The sequence below is a fragment of the Heloderma suspectum genome, chromosome 3 (assembly GCF_057233095.1).
Source record: "Heloderma suspectum isolate Gila_16-S chromosome 3, 16-S_ref, whole genome shotgun sequence".
Classification (NCBI taxonomy): domain Eukaryota; kingdom Metazoa; phylum Chordata; class Lepidosauria; order Squamata; family Helodermatidae; genus Heloderma; species Heloderma suspectum.
In genome coordinates, this window is record NC_139460.1 from 138,912,350 (window position 1) to 138,928,799 (window position 16,450).

Genomic DNA, 16,450 nt, shown 5'->3' on the forward strand with positions numbered 1-16,450 from the left:
TTGGCACGTTTTTTTTTAAATCTTTCCAGTCTATAGTTGAATGAAGTTTACAATCAAAGTTGCCTCTTTTTAAAAGGAACACAATATTCAATACCACAATTACAAAAGAAACCATTTGCTTCCACGTTACTTTCCCCACTCCCCTTTTAAAATGGGTGAATTAAAGAGAGAGAGAGAGAGAGAGAGAAGGGAGAGAGTGACAGCGAGAGCACAGGAGGCAGAGAGAGCACCAATTCTGGGCGAGAAAGAAACTCATAAAAAGAAAAAACCAATCCGCAGTTCACAAAGTGGACCAATTTCTATACACCAAGAAAACTTTGATTACCACCTTGGATTCCTCTATGTACACACAGAGTTCGATGGGATGGAGGCTGCTGAACCGGGCTGGACCCAAGGACTTGTTCCTTGGTGTCTGATCTTTTGTTCCCAAGGCGCTGGAAGCAGGAGGAATGAATGTTTGCCAGGGTCTGGGGTCTGGAGGCGGTGGGGTGGGGTGCGGGTCCATCTTGGCCGGTGGCAACCTTTTGCTGTTTTAAATCCTTTCTTCTTCCTCTTTTTCTTCTTTAAAAAAAGAGATTTGATTCTCTCTTCCTCTCTCTCTTCTCCTGCTTCAAGATGTCCCGATCCAAACAAAAGAAAAAGAGAGAGTGCGCGCGCGCGCCAAAGCAGACTCCGACAGCTTCGCCTCGAGGATCTGGGAAGAGCGGCAAGGCCGGGCAGCTTCAGACGTACCACTCGTTGAAGTTGGAGGTGAGGCCGCTATGGCTGGAACTGCCCCCGCCGCCGCCGCCGCCGCCGCCGCCGCCCCCGCCCGAGCTCCCGTTGCCGCCTGGGCCGCCGTTGGTGCTCCGATGGACCGCAGACACCGCCGCCGCAGCGGCCGCTGCAGCTGCGGCAGCCGCTGCGGGAGACAGGTTGGCACTGGCCGTGCTTTGGGTCTCTGCGCTGGGGGACACCAAGCCTGGCGGGGTGGAGGACTCGTAGCCGGAGCTGGCAGCAGGCGAGGACTCCGAGCCTTGCGGGGAAGATTCATGGACCTACAAGCCCAAAATAAAGAAAGCAAACCAATGAACCGCCTTTTTAAAAAGGAGAAGCACAAAGCAAGCAGCCAGATCTCAGGCCAGGACTCCCCTCCCATCTATTTGTTTTTCTTAAGGGCTAGAGCCTCCGGCCGCCCCCTCCTCATACTGCAGCCATACTAGTTTCCCCCTCCCCAGTGCTGAAATCCTGTGAAAAGTAAGGTTGCTTCAATCCCGTTAAAGTCACCGGGATGTGTAAGTAGGCTACCCTGTGTGATTACAGCCCAAGGGATTTTTGTTCTCGTTGGCAAACTCGCACCCCACTGGAAACATTCTTTTTTCCGGAAGTAAACGCCACCAATTTCAGTGGGACTTGCTCGCCAGTGGCTACAGAAGCGATGTCAATCCTTGAGTGTCGCCGGTTCCCTCTCGTCCTCTCTCGTTTAACAGGATGTAAGCATCCCCTTCCCAGCCCTGCGCCTCTCTGGATTACCTTCATGTGCTTCCGCAGGGAGCTGGGGTGCGTGTAGGACTTGTCGCACATCTTGCACAAATAGGGCTTGTCCGAAGTGTGGACATGCATGTGCTTCTTTCTGTCGCTGCTGTTGGCGAAACGTCTGTCGCAGCCTTCGAATTCACACTGGAAGGGCTTCTCGCCTGCAGGAAGAAAATCAAACCTGGTGTAAGCGAATGTAAAAGAACCACCTAGCCGACTTCGAATCCAATCCTCTTATCTAAAGCAACCTTTCTCAAGAACTAAAATACTCGAGGTGACCGAGAGATCACGGAAGAAACTGAACATCCCTGGTTGTTTGATAAGCTAAAGGAAAGCATTGTCCTTCGGGTCATCATGTGTCGACTTCACTAACATCCGATTATCTAAACGCATTTATTTGGAGCTTCTATAAAACTCAGTAGAACTTAGGATGTGAAGGAAGAAACTACAATGTGAAGTGAGTTCTACTGGGCGTTACATAGCTTAAACAAACCAAGCTAATACAAGACAACCAGGAATTTCAGAAAGTCCCTGGAGCTGCGGATTTGGTTCTCTCTCTCTCTCTCTCTCACACACACACACACACAGTATGATCACAGTGTACAATGTCAACCTGTGGTTATTGTTTTAAAAACATAATGCCCCACAGAAACCAAGAGAGATGCTGCATGTCTGTTGCAGGATATATTTGTTTAGTTTTGTTTCAACTGGTGTTAGAAATTAAACCTGCCCCACAGGCCAAAGCGTTTCCCCAGCTCTCATTTAAAAAAACAACAACCAAACACCCATCCCCTCTTAAACCCCAGAACCAAATAACTCTATGTCTGAAAACATCGCTGCATTTTCCTCCCCCTTTTATGGAAGCCTGGAAGTAAATCCTCAGATATATCCGCTGGGAATTGGGCTGGGGGGGGGGGGGAGAGAACCGAAGGAAACACATGCAAAATCCTCGCTTGGCATTTTCCTAGAACTGCTTCACCCTGTAAGGCAGATTTCCGAGTAATTTGTAGGTGTGAGAACTCAAACCGCCGCCGCCGCCGGATCCTCGCCCCTCCCCCTCGAAATCGGAGGTGGGAGAGACGCACAATTTCACGTGAAATTCCATTAGCACCTAAATTGTTTCTTAAAGACATCCGCTCAGACCCCAATCACGGGCATCTCCATGCAAATCAACATCACGGATTTGTTAAACCTTGTTAAAGCCCGTCTCGCACCTAAGCCCGTTCTTAACACTTCCACAACACAACCAGAAAGGCTCACAGAGCTTTCCTCCTTCGTCAATATTGATGTCCAGAAATCGCTCAAATATTAGGTTCTCTTTTTCCGGGGGGGGGGGTGGAGGAGGGCTGCAGAGAAGACGACTTCGCACAAATCTGGCCATTATCTGAGAGCCTAGAAAACGCCTTTGCTTGATTCCTCTGCCTAGACTCACGCGATCTGGCACCAGGAAACATTGGCTCCTTTCTCACCCATTAGTCCTCATTTGGGGTGGGGTGGGGTGGGGTGAGGAGTAGAGGAAATCCCATGCCTGGACGTTTGTCAACCTTAAACCCTCTGTTGCTTATTACATAATTTTAATAAACTCGTGCAAAACCACCTTCAGCTGCCCAAGTGAGACTTCCAAAACAGTTTTGGAAATTAGAAAATTTTATGGCCTTGCCTCACCCCATTTAAATTTAATGGAAAGCAGCCCCTGTAAAGCGCGGTGAAGGGGCAGCAGTGGGGCGGTGGAGGGCGGGAGGAGGAAGGGGTTTGCTCTAAATGGCTCTAGCCATTCTACAATATAGTTATTCCGAAACAGAAAAATATAAAATGCAGCCCTACTTTATATCACCTCCGCACATTTATAAAATGGCATATCCGTGGCTTGCTTAGTTGCCCTTTTATTTATCTACTGTCTTGAAATACAGTTAATGCGTTTGTTTCAGTAATACCTCAGACCTGATCCTATTTGTTTGGAAGTGAATCCGGTGGATTTCAAAGGAAGACACTTCCAAGTCAGCGTGCTCAGGATTGTAGATTTACATGGAAGTAGATCCCACTGAAATCAACGGGACTCCTTTTGTTCTGTTCGTTCAGAGTGTCCAGGATTACAGTATGAGGTTCATTTCGAGTTTGCCCTGGCCGCCGTGGATCGATCGTGCATTTCCAGTTCTGTGTTGTTTTGTGTTGGTTTATTTGAAAGGGAGGTACCCTGTTCCGTAAGTAGACTTACTTGGAACTCTTATTTCAGTATATCTTACTTCCAGGTAAGCGAGCTTAGGAGCCTGGCGATGGTTCAGCAAGACTTAAGAGCTCTGTGCAGATTCATAAGCAAATCTGTTTGTATGTTTTTAAAAATTATTATTTTGCAATCAATTAAAGCTCCATGCCCTTTAAAGGGATGCAGTCGAACACGATAAAGCACCTTTTAGGCAGGTGCCAGCGTGTCTGTGTGTTTGCATACATAGAGGGGTGGGAACAAGAGCTTTCTGCTTTGTTTCTGTATTAAAAGGAAGCGGGTCTGTTGCTGTTGTTTTTAAACCCGATCTCCCCATCACCGCGGCCACCTCCCTTTCCCCCCCGGCAAGGGTCTCTGCCGCCCTCACTGACCTGTGTGCGTCCTTTTGTGGATCTTGAGGTTCTCGGACCGGGCGAAAACTTTGCCGCATCCCGGGAAGGGGCAAGGGAAAGGCTTCTCGCCCGTGTGCACGCGGATGTGGTTGACCAGTTTGTATTTGGCCTTGAAGGGCTTCCCTTCGCGCGGGCACTCCTCCCAGAAGCAGATGTGGTTGCTCTGCTCCGGTCCACCGACGTGCTCCACCGAGACGTGAGTGACCAGCTCGTGCATGGTGCTGAAAGTTTTGTTGCAACTCTTCTTGGGGCTGCTGAGCTGCTCCGGGTCGATCCACTTGCAGATGAGCTCCTGCTTGATGCACTGCTGCCGCATGTAGCGGAAGAAGGCCCCGGGGTGGTGGTGGTGGTGGTGGTGGGCGTGCGGGTGGGCGTGCGCGTGGTGGGCATGGTGCGCCGCCATGTTCATGCCCATGTTCATGTTCACGGGGCCGTACTGGCCGTGCAGCGGGGCCGCGGAGTAAGGGTCAGTCCTGGGGCTCGACACCTGGCGGTACTGATCGGCGCGGCCGAAGACCTCCCCGGGCAGGCCCAAGCGCATCTGCCCGTTGAGAACGCTGGGCGACCCGGGCGCGCCGTGCTGGTCGCCGATGCCCGGGAACAGCAGGTGACTCTGCGCCTCCGCGTGGGGGTGGTGGAGGCCGCCGCCGGCCGCCGCCGCCGCCGCCGCCCCGAAGAGCCCGTGCTGACCTCCGCCGGCCGCCGCCGCCTCCCCGAAGCCTCGGCTCCGAAACAAGAAGTCCCGCGGCGAGTTGAAGGGCGGCCCGGAGTAGGAGCCCACATGGGCGGCGTGCGGGTAAGCCGGCGCCTGCGAGCTGAAGGCCGAGCCTTGCCCCGGCGAGAGCTCGTGAGCCGCCGCCGCGTTGAGCTTGAAGGCGCCCAGGTGAGCCGCCGCCGCCGCCGCCGCCGAGTCCACGAAGCTGTTCTGCAGGCTCAGCTCGCGCTCCTGCATCTCCGCCGCCGACGGGGGCGGGTGCCGGGCGAACGTGCCCACTCCCAGCGCCGGGAACTGCGGCCCCGCATCCAGCAGCATGCCGCCCGAAGCCCCCTCCGAGGCCCGGGGCTCTGGGCTGCCGCCGCCGCCGCCGGAGGAGGAGGAGGGAAAGGACGAGCCGCGCCGAAGAGCAGGAGAGTCCAGGCGCAGGCGGCAACCCAAAGGCTATTAAAGCAGCCGAGCCGGGGGCGGGCGGGCAGGCGGGAAGGGCAGCTCTGAGGGGGAGAAGCCGGGGGGTGGAGGGAAGAGCGCAGGGGAACGGAGACGGGAGGGAAAGAGCGGGGCGGTATGGGGGGGAGGAGAGACGGTGAGGGGACTCGCCTGGCCTCCCCTTGGCAAAGGGAAACAAAAAGCAGCACACCCGCCCGCCCCCGCCCCCGCCCCCACGCGCACACGCAGGCACAAGCCCCGGCGAGGCGATGCCACCGCCACAGCCACGCCGACAGCCTCTCTCGCAAGCAGGCGAGGCGCTATATAGACACACTCACGCGCGCACCCGCACCCTCGCTCGCTCGCTCTCTCACCGCGCGCGCCACGGAGCGAGCGAGCCAGAGTGGCCGGTTCTCTTTCTCACACTGCACACGCCCTCGGAAAACAAACACACCCTGCGCGCCGCTGCACTACCCCGCCCGCGCCCCCTGCTCCGCCAACTCCTCCCCCTCACTCCTCCGGCGACCCCCGCCCCGCCGCTCGGCTTGTTGTTGTTCCCCTTGTTCTTCTTCTTCTTCTTGTTGTTGTTATTTATTCCCGGGTTTTTTCTTCTTCGTCGTCTCCTCCTCCGCCCGCTGCTATTGCTGCTCTCCCCGCCATTCGGTTTCGCCTCACGGACTCCAAACTTGCAGCCACCGTTTTCCTCACAGAGGAAGGAATCCGGAGCCTCTTTCTCGCTGCAATCTCTCTCTCTCTCTCTCTCTCTCTCTCTCTCTCTCTCTAAGTTGGGGAGGAGGGGGAAGAGGCGGGGGCAGGGAGGGGAGGGGAGGGGAGGGGAGGGAAGTGGAGGGGGGAGATGCGGATTTTTTTTTAAAAAGGAGGCAGCCAGAACAATAACACGGGCGGGGGGAGGGAGTGTTCAATGTCCGTCCCTCAGTCCGAGCGCAGGTTCCACTCAGGCACCGCCAGCGCTCGCCATGGAGATGCTCCAGCCGCGCGAGGGAGCGCGGAAATGCGCGCCTTCCTCCTCCTCCTCCGCGGCGGGGGGTGGTGGCGGCTTGTCCTCCCTGGGCGCGGGCTGGCTGGCTGTCCCTCCTCGCCTCTCCTCCTCGTCTGCGTGTTGCAGTGGGCGCCGCTGCTGTGGCTGCTTTTTATCCCCCCCTCCCCACCCCCTTCTCCTCCCAGCCTCTCCCGCTAGCGCCTAGGCTGGACTGGCAGCTCCTCTCCCACCGCCCCCTTTAACAGCAGCCAGGCCGTTCTCCAGGCGCCGTCTCATTGGTCGGTCCGGCCCCATCAATCCAAGCCTCCCCCCCCCCAGACGGTCTAATAGCCACTCGCGCGTCCACTGCTTCTCCCCGCCTCCTTCTCCCTCCCCTCTGCTCCCACCCCGGGCGGCAGCAGCAGCAGCGGCGGCGGGCACCCCCACACCTTCCTCCCGGCCAAGGCGAGAGACGGGCAGCCTTTGGATCATAGGGCAGAGAGGAACAAGCGCGGGACAGGGCGCGAGAGACATAGGGTACCGCTCACAGCAAGCTCCACTTTATCTATCTGATGCTTCTGTTGCGGGAGAAGCCAAAGAAAAAAGAAAGAAAAAGAAGAACCCGAGGCTTCTTAGGTTCTCCTTTGGGATGGGAAGGGAGAGGGAGAGCAAGTCAATCTGAATCATGTTTTTAAACGAAAAAAAAAAAATGGAAAGAAGGGGTTTGGTGAGTGTGAAGGAGAGGGAAATCACAGCACACAACACAGCTGTTGGTATGGAAAGTGTGTGAGTGTGAGTGTGTGTGTGTGTGTGTGTATGAGAGCGAGAGAGAGAGAGAGATTCCAAGGAAAGGTCCAATACAGATCTCCTAAAATCGACGAGAGTTTATCGCCCTCCCACCATAGATAGCAATAGGATATGGATGCACTGGGCGGCCTTGACACGAGTGTAAATAGAGATGTCTCTGGCTAGTGTAAAAGAAAAGAGCGCGCTAGTGGGTGGTTGTCAGGAGGGGGCACGGGAGCTAGACGCATAGCGGGAAGGGGATACTTAGAAACGATCAGCGACTGCAACCTTTCGCAGATGTATTTTGTGTGAATCTCATCCCAAATCCTTGTGCATAGACATTCGCAAACCAGACTCGAAGATTAACTGGCGAATTGAAAATGTACACGACACACTCCCTATCAATAAAGATCGAGATCCTGAATGAGCTGGTTCTGAAGTAGACAAAAAATAACCCTCCAAAACTGCAATCCTATGCAAATTTGCTAAGAAATAACAACAGAGTGGTATCCAGTACAGTCTCTTTTTTTTATGCAAAAGTAATGGAGGCTTTTCTTTCTCCCATTTAGGAATAGAAATAATCCTGTGCTCATTTGAGAGAGGAAACTAGAAAAGCAGCTTGGAGGTGGGGTGTTGTTGATTTGGAGTTCTTTATTTTCAAGTGGACCACATTCGCATAACAACAAAGCCCTCTTATGCTTTCTCTTGTTCTTATGTTCTCTTGCGCCCACACAGGCCCATTTCTAAACAGATTTTGCATTCAGAAGGAAGGAAGGAAGGAAAAAAAGAAAAAAAAGGAAGATCATGGTAGGTAGATACATCATACAAGCACACAGACACCAGACAGGCAGACAGGCAGACATAAAAGCATAAAGGAATAAAATAATTACCAAGAATTTTCTTCCTTGGCTCGTTTTAATTGCGCATTCATATTGGCGTCAAGATACATTTTAGTACAATTAAAATGCTGTATTGAAATGGCATGGGATTATTTCTATCTGCCTATCTTACTTGCTGAAACAGATTTAGACTTAAGTATAGACTCTGATGGATAGATAAACAGGTCGGTTTTTCGTTCAGAGCCGGAGCTGTTTCCAGGACAAGCAGGTACCTTACTTCTTATATAAAATTATGCATCTCACAGTTCCCTTGCCTCTGGTTGAGGAAAAACCACGAGCTCTTCCTCCCGCCCGCCCCAGTCCCCGGCTAGCCTGCTAGCTGCCTTTTCCCGTGTCTTCTTGGTCAGGATGGCTTTGCCAGCTTGCAGGATTGGGGGGGGGGGGCGCGCGCACACACCTCTGCCCTTTTATTGACCTGAACAGCCTGCGCTGCAGAGGCAACAACCAATTCCTCTGGTCCATACTTTCACTCCCTTTCCCGATCGAGGGTTTGAGCCCAGAGAAGCCGAGGGAGAGGCAGGAGCCGGCAACGGCGTCTGCACGGCCTCGTCTGCACCCTCGCGCCTTCGGCGAACTTGAACCATCGCATAAACACGACGTAACTGCGCACAGGGTAACTTTAGACCTTAATTAAGCACATCTGCTTGGAGATGAATCCCATCGGCTTTAGTAGAACATTTTTAAGGATCTGGGTCAAAAACCGGAATCATATTTGCTCTATTTTTCTACAGGGTGGGGAGGGGATTACACACACACACGATCTGTGAATAAAACTGTTTAATGTAGTCACAAGTTTAGCCCACACATTCACCCACACTTTCCTTCCTTCCTTCCGTCGATCCCTCTCCCGCTGTCTAACGGCCTCTCCAACTTGTTCAGGACGCTTTTTGAAGGGTAAAATCATCCATTCCGGCAAGAGACTCCGCAGTCTGGACTCTTTGCTTTCCTTTCAAACTTCCAGTTTCTTCCCTCCCTGCAGGAAACAGCGGGGCTGACCCAAGTTCAAAGCTACCTCGCCGGCCTCTCCCCCCCACCATCCTATAAGTGCTTTATTCCTCTCCAAACCGCAAAACCCTCTCTTTCTCCCCCCCCCCCCTCAATGTCACGGGGGTGAGAAGGAAAAGGAAAGGAAGGGGTGGGGGGAGAAGAGCCAAGAAAGAAACCTGCAGTCTCTTTCATGGGCCGTTGGCCGGAGTGCAGCCTTTAAAGCCCATTCTTTGTCAGGCAAGAAAGCGGCCGGCAGTCAAAATCTTTTCGAAAAGTAAGTTAGGAAGGCCAAGGGACTAAGGAACCGGGTTGCTCCGCAGCATCAACAGGTCTCTCGAGCACCCTCCCCCGCCCCACATCCCGCTCTGCAGCCTGCCAGATCTACGTGCCCCTAGCCACTGAGGTTCGTACGTTTCATTCTTTTCCACGCTTCTGCCTTTCTCTCTTCCAGGCCGGGAAAGGAAGACGAAAAGGTAGCTTTGCTCAATTTTCTTCGCTGTCTTCGTACTCTGCTAGAATCTGCCGCTTCTGGGCCATCGCCCTCTCCCAAATGACATCTGAGTGCGGCGGCGGGGTGGGGGATCCCACGAGATCCGTCGATCTGTCTCTAGGGCCGTGGCGTTGCTGCCTGGTCCTGGGTAGGGCGAACGATGCCGGGAACGGGGTTTGTATTTTGTATGCGGAGTTTTTATAGCACGTGCTTTGATCCGTGGACAGGTTTCTGCCTCTAGGTGATTGTACAGTACGTGTATTTGCCAAGAGAAATGGTCAGACAAGTCGATTCTTCTTTTGACTGAAACTCCGTTGATTTCGGCTTCCCAATAAGGCGTCCAGGATGGCAGCCTTTCCGAGCAGCCCGATCCTATTGTACGTTTACTTGGGCGGTCCTGCTGTGTACAATGGAATGTACTTGCCGACAGATGCACGTAAGATTGCAGCCTTAGTTGGAAATATGTTCCCATGGAATCCATAGGATTAACTCTCAAGTAAGTAGGCACAATCCAACCAAAGGTAAAGAGTTCTAAAACTGCATTCCTATGCATACCTACTTGAGAGTTAATTTCCAAGAGATTTAGAGACTTATCTCTGAGTAAACATGTATCGGATGAGGGATGAGACTATCTCTCCTCTTGATTTCACACTTAGTATATTCCTAATGAAAAAGACACTCTTAAAAGGGTGCTTGATTTTGGCTGCACCAGTGAAACGGTTGGGATGCTACGCTGAGATCCTTTGCTGCGCTTACATCATCCTGGATCCCTCGGATTTGATTCCAAAATAAATGTGGTGTTTTGTGGGGTGCGTTGTTAAGATGTAAGAGGAGAAAAATTGAGGGGAGGGGGGAAACAAGTAGCGATAAGGTGCCTGGTTTCCCCCGTGCATTCAAACTGTAGTGCAGAAGTTCAGAGTGTGGAGGCATCGCTGTCTGTTTAACCCCGGAAAAGACCGTGGGGTGGAGGTGGTGGACAGCTGTTTCCCCACAGCCTCGCCTGCCCACGATTGTTGTCTGTATCACAGACACTCGTAAATTCAACAGGCTCATCAACAGGATATTAAGTCGCAGGTCACCTTTGATATTGCCAAGCTCAGCCACTTCTAGGCCATTCGACCTCTGACCTTTGAAGACCGCATGTGCTGTGCTGTGCTGTGCTGGGGGGATGGTGGGGGCAGCGTCCTTCTGCAACGTACACTCTAGAATAACCAACCCCCCTTTTTCTTCTTCTTCTCATGGATTAGTCTACAGAAGCCAAATATACAAGGAAAGGGGGAAGTCATGAAAGTCTCAGCCAAACTTGTAACTTTTAAACGCCTGTTTTAAAAACAACAATCCCACTACAATGCCTAGAGGGTGTCCACAGAGAAGCACCCTCCTCCCCACCCACCGGGCCGTTACTATTAAAATTTATTGTTCTCTACATTAACCAGCGGTTGTGGTGTTACAGAGTACAGTGGGTTTGGGGAGGGGTGAAGAATCAATGAAGACAAGGCTGGCCAATGTTGAAGTGCTGGTTTTGTTAAGACCCGCATAATCCATGAGGCAAACCTTCCACCTGATCTATTCATTTACAACTGTAAAACAGTGGCCTGATCTGGCAAAATTCAGTCATGGATTATTATTATTATTATTATTTTTATTATTATTTTCTCTGGGAGTGAATCGAACTAGTACTTAACTCTGTCTTTGAAATCAGTAGAAATGTGAAATGCTCCACTTGGTGGGTCTTTCTTTATTCGTAAAGGACCCCAGAACTTCTGATTCAGCACTTTGCTCCTCTAGTCTTGCCTCTTTCAGGTTCTTTCTGACTAGACTAGATCCTAGATTAAAGAAAGCAAAACAAGTTGGCAGTTAGGCAAAGCGCTCCTCTTCTTGTGATGGGCTATGTAATACACTTTCTGCTGTCATTCATAAATAACGGGACCATATGGGAACCATATTGCTTATACAAGGCAAGCCGTCAAAGTGTCACCGTTTGATTTATATCGAACAGCTTCTTCCAGTCGTTGACTATTGAAAAAGAGAACGGGAAAGATGCATATATATATATATATATATATACACACACACACACACTTAATTTTGCCAGAATTATTTATCCTAAAAGAAAGAGCGCACACTTCTTTAAAAGGAAAGGAAGAAATATTAGGAACCGAGTAATTATGGGATATAGAGAGGGCCATTAGGAATAACATTACTGACTCATCAATGGTCTTCCTGTATCCTATTGAGCGTGACATCTTTGTCTAAGATTGTAGTCCTGTGGACACTTACCTATGAGTGAAGCCCATTGAATACTGTGGACTTGTTTCCCGGTAAATATGAAGAGGATCTAGATGTTATTGCTTTGTGCTCATGTCAGTTTAACAATCCATCTATTTTCAACATTAAAAAGATGATTAATATTATATAGTGCCACTAGTTAAGAAGTATTACATAACAGTTTGGATGCCAATCCTGGGATGCTCTTTAAATGACCTCAACGTTTGGGCTGCAATCCTATACACACTTACCTGGGAGTAAGTCCTATTGAAATCAGTGGGGCTTACTTCAGACTAGACTAGAATGTACAGGATTGCATAAGGATATTTTAAAATGGTGTCAGTTTTTCCAAACCACACGGAGTTTCCAAGTACAATCCTATACATGTTTACTTAGAATTAAGCCCCATTAAGTTAATGCAAGGTAAATTTACACAGGATTGCAGCCTCTCAGTGTTGTTCATCTCCAAGCTTAGGTAGATTTTTTAAAGACCAGAACATTTTTTAAAAATGCAGTTATATAAAACCATTAATGTATGTATGGCCTATGTGGCTTGCTGCTTATCATTTCTAATTTTCTGCAAATTTTTATACTCCAGCAGAGATCGTCAGCTCCCTGGTTTCAGACTGGCATTTGATGGCAAGACTGGGGATAGGGGTGAGAAATACAAATGGATAAAGTTGTCAGTTTTACACCATGTGTTAAAAAATAATACATGCAGTTTGTATCTGTAATGGGATATATTTTGTGGGTGGGAGCATACACACACGTATATAATATTTCAACAATCAGAGATACTAATTATATTCTTCCTTCAGGTCATTCCACTTCTCAAGTATTTAAGGAGAAACATAACATTACAGCACAATCCTATGCATGTTTACTCAGAAGTAAGTCCCACTGACTTTAATTGGACTTACTCACAGGTAATTGTGCATACTTCCGAAGCCTCACAGTACAATCCTACCCATGTCTCCCTAGAGGTAAGTCCCACTTGAATTCAATAGCTTTTACTCCCAGACATGTGGATATAAGATTGCAGTTTTAACCTTGAAACATGGCTGTGTAGGCCAGCCACAATAGAGATGGAGATCTCTGTTTACACTCAACTGACATCTTTAATTCCAAAATGTCGATTATTTTGAACTCAGTGGGGCTTACTTCTGAGTAAGCATGTGTGGGACTGAGTGGTTAGGAGTCACTTATTTGGGATGGCTTTGCGCAGCCCTTCTTAGCTATGCAAAGCATGCCCCCAGTGCCTCCATGACGCCGGCTCCAACCTCTAAGGTTGGTCCACTGAGTGCAGAAATATACAGCAAGCGGGAGCACAGTGTGTGTACAGGGGGCCGAGGGGATTGTGTACATATGGAAACCTCTTCATATGTGGAAGAGACAGAGAGATGAGATGAAACAGGTGAAATCCTGCCTTGATGTGCAAGAAAATCAGGCTCTTTACAAACAAGGAATTTGTTTCCAAAGGGAATTCAATTGATCAAGGGTTGGGACAATGTACTGAGTGTTGAGTGTGAGACAGCTTGGCTTCCCATGCTGGCCAGTTTTCATCTGGAACACTCATTTCCTTGGTATGCTGATTATCACCCAGTTTTACATGGAAATTGCTCTGACTTATAAGTGCTTTAGTGTTAGGCTTCTTTTACACTCCATCGATGCTTCATCCTGGATTTCCGGGCCCTGTCCCATTTCGAACGCTCAAAGAAGGTCCACGGACCTTACATTAATGCACTGAACCCATTCCTTACTATCTTGCTGGAGACCTGCATAAGAATTAATACTTTTAACTCATCCCTCCTCCCACTCTCTATCGCTGTTTTGCCAGAATCTGGGCCTGTCGCCGGAAGCCAAGCTGACAGCCAGCACCACGCCCGCCCGGATAGTCCGAGTCATTTTAAGAGGCAGAAAAGTGTCTGCACTCAGAGGAGCAGCAACAAGAACCGAATAATCTGTGCAGTTGAGCAGGCGAGGAAGAGCCTGTGACTCAGCTGGGGGGGGGGGGTGTTGTAGCTTCTCCTCATAGAAGGCCCGTGTGCGGTGCGGTGCGGGGCGATGGGGGGCGGTGCGGTGCGGGGCGAGGGGGTTTTAATACAGTCACCAGGCTCCTAGGATAGTGGCGAGGGAGGGAATATGAGGAGCAGTCGAAGTATGCAATATTCGAAGATCTGTCTTTCCTAAGCACGTTTACTTGGAAAAAAGTTATGATTTCTATGAAAATTAAGTCCAAACAAGTATCATGGAGCCTGGTCCAATGTATGTCTTCGAAGGAATCCTATGCATACTTTTCAAGAACTGCTGCCTAGAGTTAAATGCTAAGAAAATTTACGTGGAAGTTAATTCCAACCTTGTTCAATGGGACTTACTACCAAGTAGGGGCGCATAGGATTTTTCAGGAGGTCTATTTGTTTGTTTTTTGTGTGACTGAACAATTTCGTGCCTGTTTTCCTTGCAGGGATCTCCACTCCCTTAAAAAAAATCTTCTTGAGAAAACCTGTTAATTGCTCTCTCGTTTTAATTCTTCCCCAGAAGGCATTTTCCCTCTTCTGGAATATCGCCCCCTCCCCGTAAATATCAATAACATGTGTGCACTAAAGACAACTACTTGCAAATGGGCTTCGGGATCATTACCATATATTTGCATAATGCCGCCGTCAAACAAATGCCTTAAGCAGCAAGCAAACAAAAACACGAACTCTGGAGAGCTGATTTACTAAACGTGCCGTGAAGAGATTTTTTTTAAAAAGAAGAGTGGGGAAAAAAAAGACGGAGTGGGAGGAGAAAGCGAATAGATTCCAGACTTTAATAGATTGATTGCTTTGAAGTAGATATTGCATTTGTTCACTTACTTGGAATAACAGGTATTTCGGGAATCGCGGTTCATTCGCCTACCATGAACAGGTAGGGACTTGTGCCAATCTCGGCATAGGTTCACAGGTCGGTATAGCCCATACATCCCAAAGATGTTCTCCTTTCTTAGTATAGAACTTATGAGGCAGGATCCAGCCAATGCGAACTACTCTTAAACCCCATGGATTTCAGCGGGAGGGCTGACTAATAACAGGGCAAGCCTAGGCTCGTCTACTCACAACTAAGTCCCATTGAATGTAAAGGGCTTACTCCAAAGTAAGTAGGTATAGGATCATGGCCTAAGGGCTTCCGTTTGCTGGGATCGTATCCTGAATTTGCAATATGCATGATTTCACCAGGGCACACACTAACAATGCAGGTGACGTGACGGCATACAAATCTCCTGTAATAAGAGGCATGATTCTTTGGAAGTATCATTTATGCCCTGTTATTGGCAGCGCGGGGTGGTGGTGGTGGGTATCATGAATTAAAATCTATCAGGGCGCAAGCCCAGTCTAACCCCGTAAACTATCTTCTCCATTGTCCATAAAACAAAGACTCTTGTTGTCACCTTAAAGACTACCTAATGTATTATGGCGTCCTTATGCCATAATAAATGACTTAGTTTTTAAGATGCCACAGGACTCTGTTGTTTTTGCTGCAACAGACTAACACATCGATCCTTCTGGAAATTGTCTATAATGTTTACTCTTGTGATAAGTCATTTATAGCGGTTGCCATTAAAATCCTTTTCTCCCTACTCGCCATCTATCTGTCCATCTAGCCATCTATCTAGTATTTACAGTTCCCAATAACAGGGGTATATATTTGAATTGAGACGTCGGAAATCGATGACAGATCCATATCACGCTGCGTTTAACAACACTTGTACATGGAGGCCAACACAAGATACCACGTAGCTGTAATGGTATGATCTTTGCAGCCCCGTTAAAGAATCATATTTCGGGAATTCAGATAAAACTAAAGACATTTTCCTACTTAAAACCAAACAACAAAAACAGAACTCAAATCTTGATTGGAAAGAAACACTGTTCATTTGACTCGAAAACTACCGACCAACCCCAAGGAGTGATGTAACCCCCCTCCCAAAAAAACCAACCACTCTGTAGGTTTCCCTCCAAATTTCAACTGATGAGAAATAGATCTTCAACATTGACTGATAATTAGTGTTCCACAACACTGAAGTGTGTTTGTGCTTGAGGTTGGGAATGGCCTGTGAGGCCGCAATCTAACCAGGGAGTAAAGACCCACGGAACACAGGGGGTCTTACTTCCGAGTGAAGATCAGTGGAATGGAGCTATAAGAAAGAACGACTTGAAGCAGGCGCTATTAATAGGTGGGTGGCAAGATCCCCTTGCCGAAGTCTGTGGAATGTATCAAGAGCCGAACAGACCACCGACATCACTGTCTCACTTGCCTAAGGGTTAGCTAGAAAGTTGGTGGTGGCAGTTTTGAGTGGTCGGTGATAGAAAGTAGGGTTAAAAGTAGGGAATGTCTTATTGCATGTTTATTACAGAGAGAGGTGAAATTAACTTGGGAGTCTTTCCACATCGTCTCCGTCTGTTTCAAATTAGGCGCAGAACTACTGGAGAGACACTTTGCCAAAAAGTCTGCCTTTGCTACTTAGGGCGGCGTGTCGAACCAAGTGTTAGCGCCGCCCCGAAAGCTTTTCAGTGCTATTTAAGGTACTACTACTTTGCATCAGGGAAATGGTACTGCCAGGTTCTGCTCCGGGACTTGCTCCCGCTGCGGCGACTAAGAACTGTTCTGCATACTATTTGGAAAGGAAGGGAGAGGGAGATTTTCTTCCCTCTTTATTTTCAGAGCTGGAAGATCGTTTCCCCCACCCCGGGGCATTTTAAAAATTCTGTTTTATATGATATACACAT

The 16,450-nt window shown here is 49.3% G+C and overlaps 1 protein-coding gene across 4 annotated transcripts; it reads right to left on the reverse strand.

Annotated features, from left to right (window-relative positions):
• Positions 1-722: 722 nt before the first annotated feature.
• Positions 723-5,349, reverse strand: ZIC2 (Zic family zinc finger 2). Of its 4 annotated transcripts, none has more exons than XM_084841812.1 (5): positions 4,538-5,349; positions 4,108-4,477; positions 1,513-1,676; positions 895-1,037; positions 723-783 (listed from the first exon to the last, which is right to left on the reverse strand). In XM_084841812.1, exons 1-5 carry the CDS (start codon positions 5,159-5,161, stop codon positions 723-725), a joined length of 1,362 nt encoding a protein of 453 aa, XP_084697938.1. In that variant the 5' UTR covers positions 5,162-5,349. The 4 variants fall into 4 exon arrangements, with proteins under 4 accessions (XP_084697938.1, XP_084697939.1, XP_084697937.1 ...); XM_084841813.1 differs by having other exon boundaries at positions 723-766; positions 878-1,037; XM_084841811.1 differs by having other exon boundaries at positions 723-774; positions 889-1,037; positions 4,108-5,349.
• Positions 5,350-16,450: the final 11,101 nt, after the last annotated feature.

What these genes read in the sequence shown, in the direction of transcription:
- ZIC2 (XM_084841810.1), bottom strand. Translation starts at nt 5,161, where the DNA reads ATGCTGCTGGATGCGGGGCCGCAGTTCCCGGCGCTGGGAGTGGGCACG. An exon ending in CCACAAAAGGACGCACACAG is followed by an intron (nt 1,677 to 4,107) that starts GTCAGTGAGGGC and finishes TTCTTCCTGCAG; the next exon opens with GCGAGAAGCCCTTCCAGTGT. An exon ending in CCCTGCGGAAGCACATGAAG is followed by an intron (nt 1,038 to 1,512) that starts GTAATCCAGAGA and finishes TTGGGCTTGTAG; the next exon opens with GTCCATGAATCTTCCCCGCA.